This window comes from Podarcis bocagei (genome assembly GCF_964188305.1).
Source record: "Podarcis bocagei genome assembly, chromosome: 9".
Classification (NCBI taxonomy): domain Eukaryota; kingdom Metazoa; phylum Chordata; class Lepidosauria; order Squamata; family Lacertidae; genus Podarcis; species Podarcis bocagei.
Window position 1 is genome coordinate 24614065 of NC_138134.1, and position 6816 is coordinate 24620880.

A 6816-nucleotide genomic window follows, 5' to 3' on the forward strand; every position below is an offset into this window, starting at 1 on the left:
TTGTGTATTTAGACCTCCAGGTTGCTTCATGGAAATCAGTCAACTCAGCTTATTCTCTCTGCTGCTTTTCCACTACAACAAAGCACTTTTACCCAGTCACACCACCAGCAGCATCAGTCGCAACAGCAGCAGCAGCAGCAGCACCAACAGCAACAAATTTCACGACACAGAACTGACAGCATGACAGAGGTTTCCAAAATTCAGCCGCGGTAGCATGGAGGCTCTTGCTTCCAGGAGCAATGCAGAGGGGTAGCTGCTCCGTTAACAGTTGCCCTGGTGTTAGAGAAAGAAGCCTACAGACTTTGTGAAGTACAGTATTGAGTATTCTTCTAACCGCTTGGAATGTGTGTGCTGAGGAAAACAAAGCAAAATGCTGTTGGAGGTATATTAGGTATAAATCTGCAAAAAAGATGACGGGGACAGGGACATGGCTACCTTTGAGAGGAACCTAGTTACTCTGGTTTCTGTGTTTTGTTTTTCCTTCAAAGGCATGCACTGCCATCAGTTAACTTGTCCAGATCAAGTCTCAAAATGTTCAGTGGACTAAATAGGGCACTTAAATATCTTGATGTTTTTAGCAATTTTCTCAGATTAAGTGTTACAATGGACATGCTGTCATGACAGCAGTTGGGTTTTGTTTTTTAAAAAAATTGTTTGCCTGCAATTATGCTCCAAAAGGAAGTTAATTTTTTCACATTTTGGGACAGTAAATATTTTCAAAATATTGTGTGGAATCAGTCTTCATTGTACAGATACTGTAAAATACTATGTATATGTCTGGATAAAAGGTGAGAGAGCAGAATATTTTATATGATGCATGAAACTGTTTTGAATATGTTTCCCCCCTACATTTTCACACAATGCTCAGATTACTATTTTCATCCGTTTATACTTGTTTGTCTTCTACATCATGCTCCATCATTTATTCTCACCTGTAATGTGGGCACAAGTCTTCTGTTTGTGCTTTATGTGTGATTGTCGGAGTTAGTTCAATGAGGTAATATAGTGTGCTGGTTTGTGGAAGTTTTGCAGTTAAATTATTGATGAAACTCTTTGAACTTGTGGGGGGTTCAAGGCATTAAGATTCATATATATCATTTATCATTTCATGAATACTCAAATTTTTTTCTTTGGGAAAAAATAGGAATTTGCACTGCTCTATTGTGGATGGTTTGGAATTTTACTCCCCCAAAGCTATCTTTTGATATAATACATAGTTGGAAATATTTATGTAAAAAAAATAAGGTTTAAAAATATGAAAGTAATTTTCAAGAATGTCTCAAATATAGGAGTAATTTGCACAGAAAAATATATTTGAATTTAATAATTGTAGGCACTTTTTAACCTCTGTGGTGAGAAATACAACTTCTCAGAATTTGTTGGAATCTTTTTATTCTTCTTTGAACATTTTGACCTTCATTTAATCAGAAATGATTCAGGGTCATTTGAAAAAACAAAAACAAAAAACCCCATAGTGCCTTGATTTTGATTCAGGTGATAGTGTTAAACATCTCTAATTACATTATCTGGAATTTGTGACCATTTTTGAAGTCTTAGTACATTGTTAACAAAGCATCCTTCATAGCTGTTTCTCCACTGTATTTGTGTATATATATATAGAGAGAGAGAGAATAATACAAATTGGGGTATGAAGTTCTGAATTTTTGGCACATCCTTTTTTAACCATTAACCATGGTTAATGGTTAATATACACCATGTAATGACTTACTTTTGAAGTATTCATTTACACAAAATTAAGTTCTTTTAAATGATAGCAAAACAGAATTGCATAGTAATCAAGTATAATCACTTTGTAAGGTGGCTCAAATTCAAATTTACTGAAATTTAATGGGAAAAGAGATAAAAGATCATGAGGGCCACAGCTTCCAAAAGGGATATTGATGCACTAAGACTTCAGATGGCAAGTTCACTTAATAAAGTTAATAAAAAGATTCAACTGAAATTCTGTACAGTTTTAAAAGTAAACACTGAGTAGATTTTATGGTACTAGGTTTAAAATCCACATCTGCAGAGCAAAATGTGTTTTTAATACAAAGATAGATTGGTTAGTTCAAAGAAGAAGAATCTGATTGTGATGAAGGAATATCAGAGTCGAGAAAGATGGAGTATTATAGAGGAGCTTTATTAATGTAACCAAAGTATGGCGAGATGCTAAGAATGTAATGCTGGGTTAGCAAAGCCAACACCATAGTAGCAAATGATAGCAGAATTTTATCTTTGAGACTAACGATTAAAGAGTCGTTTTCATTGCCATAGTCTTGCATGATCCTCCCGTGACACGCCACAATCAATAGTCTAACAGTAGAACCATAATAACAGGAGTCAAAGTTTTAAGAAATAAAGAACCAAAGAATTGGACTAGTTTCTGTTCCCTCTTGGCAGCGACTGGAAACCAGTAGGTCACTTGTCTAGGAAATCTCCTAGCTATATTCTTTAAAGGGACTTTATGGCATTCCCTAAACTAGTCTCAAAGAAATGCACATTGTGGGAAAGTAGTCGCATTAACTTAATTGCAGATAGCTTTTGTCTTGCCATACCAATGCTGCTTGTAATTCCAAATTAGGCTGTGTTGATCAAAGGTCCATGCTTTAATGGCATTGTTTTAGTGAATAGGCATCCTCTTGGGCTTTAAGCTATTTACAACAGAAACAACAATAATAGTACTGAATGAGAAAATCAGGGGAGCTTTCATTGTGCTCACAGGACAGGACAGCAAGGCTTTTGTATATGGAGTTACTGGGAGTGCAGAGCATAATCACTGGACTTTTTTATTTGATACCAACCTCCTTTTGACTGCTCCTTGGGGGGAATTGCCGCTTGTGGTAGACGTGAGGTTTCTGTAGTGAGACTTCCGGGAGGTTGCTGTGAAAGTTAGATAGCAGAGAAATGGCGAGAAACTAGAAAACGATGGCTAAAGTTTTAAGAAACAGGACTTAACGACCACACCTTGGGCAGTCTTAACTGAAAGAGGCCAGAAACAAAAACCTTGAGGGGAAGGATTTCTTTCAGCCGTGATGCTTTTTCTCTGGTGTTGCTGGTTACTCAGAAATGTTCGATATCACTTCCCACTTACCGTATTTTTTGCTCTATAAGATTCACTTTTTCCCTCCTATAAAGTAAGGGGAAATGTGTGTGCGTCTTATGGAGTGAATGCAGGCTGTGCAGCTGTCCCAGAAGCCAGAACAGCAAGAGGGATTGCTGCTTTCACTGCACGGCGATCCCTCTTGCTGTTCTGGCTTCTGAGATTCAGAATATTTTTTTTCTTGTTTTCCTCATCCAAAAACTAGGTGCGTCTTGTGGTCTGGTGCGTCTTATAGAGAGAAAAATACGGTAAATAACGGGGAGATGGCTTGTGCTAATGCTGCTTTCTCATGGCTGGTCTTAGCCCAGTAGTTGCTGCTGGACTGAGTGCTTTGCCATCTTGAATTCAATGTGGCCAAATGTCTCTGTTTGGGAAGAAAGGGTGGGTGGGCATGGGGACTGGTAAGTGAATGTTCTAATGAAATAGCACTAACACAACCACACCGTAACCAGCACTTAAGTATGACAGAGTGCTGCTGAAAAAGAGAAAATGCAGTTTAGGGTTGCTTACATTGGGGGAGGGGGCGAGGGAAGACGATTTAAAAATGGGTCTCTAGAGGGAATTGTATAAATATTTTTATATTATATTTAATATATATACTATATTTGTACACATATTAAAAGATTATAGTCAGAGCTCTCCATATGCCTTCCATTACTTTTACCTAGAAGTTTACTGGCTGGGGCTGGGGCTCCAGTGTATCACAAAACTTCTGCAGGCTGCTTGCCTGCTGCCAACTGACAACAAAAATGACCCAACAACCAGATTAGCAAGTACAAAGCTGTTGGTCATCCTAATTCAGTTAGATGCTTAAGGCCATATATGATCAGTAAGCCCCTGGGGGTTCCCAATAGGAAGGGCAACAACAGTTTTGAGCAAGGGGAGGAATGTTGTCACTGGCCTTTGCACTGTTCTGGCCAAGAGAGCAGCCCCAAAGCGTGTATATGTTGTTGGAACTTGAAAGACCGGCAAGTCAAATCTGTTTGTTTGTTTTTCTGAAGTGCCATGCTCTTATCCTCTCCAAGGTGGGTCGCCCTTGTTTCATACTTGAGTATCCTATTGAATTAGGGTAGAAAGATGTGTGCAGATGAAAGCACTTTATTGAGGGGGGTGGGGGGGCCTCATTCGGAATACAGTTTATTATTTTTAGGCAATGGAACTGTTCACAATGGGGGGCGGGTGTCCAAAGGAATCGGAATGTAGACTATTGTCAAAAAGAGGCATTGCTGGAAAATGTTTCTCAATATGGGGATCCTTTGAGACTCTGAACACAAGCTTATGCAGGCATCTGATACTGAGTGGTTTTGTGGGAAACGGATAAATCTACACACTTAAGCTCTTTGAAGAGCTTTTTTTTTTTAAAAAAAAAAATAATGTTGCACAATTGTCGGAGAGATATCAACAGGAGGCTTGTTAGAGCCTTTAAAATGATTCTAAGTGGTCCTTAGGATTAAAATGTGTAGAGGGTTTACAGATGTGGCCTTCAGTAGACTGCTTCAGTCACAATTATAGAATAGTTTGTATTTTTAGAGAGAACAGGTTTTTTTTGTGTGTGGGTTTTATTTTTTTAACGTAATGGTGTCATGTGCTGTCTGCATGTGTGTCAAACGCATAAATCGTCTCCATTGGAAATTTCTTGCTGAAACATTGTATGTGGTGGGAAGAGCGGCTTGGCAGGAGCAGCTTGGATTTCAAAGGGAGGAAAAGTTTTTATTTTTCTTTCCTTTCTCCCCCTTACCAGTAAAAAGCGTTGGAGACATTTTTTAATGAACCGAAGTATATAGAGATGTCTGAAAATGAATGTTGATTGGCTCATAAATAAATGAGGCAAGCGTCGAAATAAGATTTTTTAAAATTTAATTTGGTTGTTTATGAAACTGGGTAGTTTATTTGTCAATATATATTTTTTTAACACTACATTCCTCTGTCTTTTAATAAACAAGTACTTTACAGTCAGTGTTGCTATGCTTCATGCTTTTTCATCTGCATGGGTGTTGCCAGCAGCATGATAGGCTATATTGCTTAAAGATATTGTATCTACCAGTAACACACACAAGCAAAACAAAACACTGTGTATGAACAAAATACTGTGTTGCCTGATCTACAGATCCCAGCTCTGACCGAGAGGTGCTGCACTAGTAGACAATCAAAATCGAGGGAAGACTTTGGGAGGGGGGAGGGATGTTCTTAAAGATACAGCTGCTTTGAAAGTGTTTTTTATTCTTAAAAGGAGTATTTATTTTTAAAATTGTCTAATTGGATACTTTTCAGTGTTGATTTCACATTGTCTTGGTTTTGCATTAAAAAAAATGGCATTAGATTTGTATATGTAGAACAACCTGTGCAATTTTCATGATCTAACTTCAGGAAAATGTAGATATGGTTCCCTAGTGTTCATGTGACCATTACCAAGTGTCAGTTTTTAACTGAATAAATATAACATTTGAAATTTCTGCTTCTTTTAGCCTTAAGGTCCTGGTTTGAATTCATTTTTATGTCTTGGCTGCTGCTTTGTTGGTATTGTTCCATCTGGCGCTACTTTCCTTCAGTAACGGTAGCTCCAAATAAGGGCCGATGTCAGGAGTGGGGTACAAGAGGCATCAAATACCATGGGTTTGGTGATTCTGTACCTTCAGTGAATCTACACTGGTCCTGCCAGCCTCTTTGAACTAGTAGATGGTGGGGAATCTTTTACCCGCAAGATGTTGCAGAACTACAACTCCCATCAGCAACAGCAAGCATGGCCAATGTCCAAGGATAGTGGGAGTTGTAGTCAAGCAATACATGGAGGGCCAAATATTCAACACCCCTTGGACTAGAACAGAGCAGCTCCAGTTCAGTCTGCCTAGCACTCAAGGTACTTCTAGGCAGTGTTTTCTAATTTAAGCCTCTTCCAATATATCCAGATTTGCTCATGGAAGTGTTTTAGAATGCCCACAATCTTCTGTAGCTACCCTCGATCTTCATTTAGGAAGAAACAAAAATAGTTCCTAAAGAGGAAGTTGCTTCTCAATGTTCTGGGCATTTAAAAAATCCTGTGCAGGGGATGCATTTCAAACTAAATGAAGTATGTTTTGATAATACAGTGGTACCTTGGGTTACATACGCTTCAGGTTACAGACTCCGTTAACCCAGAAATAATACCTTGGGTTAAGAACTTTGCTTCGGGATGAGAACAGAAATTGTGCGGCGGCGCAGCAGCAGGAGGCCCCGTTAGCTAAAGTGGTACCTCAGGTTAAGAACAGTTTCAGGTTAAGAACGGACCTCCGGAACAAATTAAGTACGTAACCAGAGGTACCAATGTATAAACAAATGGCTTTCAAACTTCCTCCTTTTGTGGAATCTTTTCCACAATCACACTGGCGTCCTTTTTGCACATGTCTCCCAACAACCCCGTCCTCCCAAGTGTTTGAACTCCAGAGTTACATTCTAGGATGCCATTGTTTTAGTTCAGACCAAGAGGCATCTCATTGACACTCCATGAAAAGTTAAAATGCATGCCTCTGAATACATCAAATGTGCCACTGTGGCTGAACATTGCAGGTAAAAATCAGCAAAGCAAAGGATGCCTGTCTGCCATCACTCAAATAAATGGAATGCCAGGTTAAACCTTTGATCTAGCAGCCTCTCATGTTGAAAACTAGCAACGGTGGCTACATTGGAAATTGCAGCTAAGTCTTTGTCCTAGGTCAGGTGTAGGGAGACTGTGGTCC

The 6816-nt window shown here is 38.9% G+C and overlaps 1 protein-coding gene across 6 annotated transcripts in view; it reads left to right on the top strand.

Moving 5' to 3' along the window:
* CLOCK (clock circadian regulator) overlaps positions 1 to 5556 on the top strand; it is a 40832-nt gene extending 35276 nt beyond the window's left edge. For all 6 annotated transcript variants that reach the window (XM_081208793.1, XM_081208795.1, XM_081208796.1 and 3 more), the window contains one exon: positions 13 to 5556. In XM_081208793.1, the coding sequence (XP_081064919.1) occupies positions 13 to 213 (201 nt within the window). In that variant the 3' untranslated portion in view covers positions 214 to 5556. The remainder of the gene's footprint in view (positions 1 to 12) is intronic.
* The last annotated feature ends 1260 nt before the right edge of the window (positions 5557 to 6816 follow it).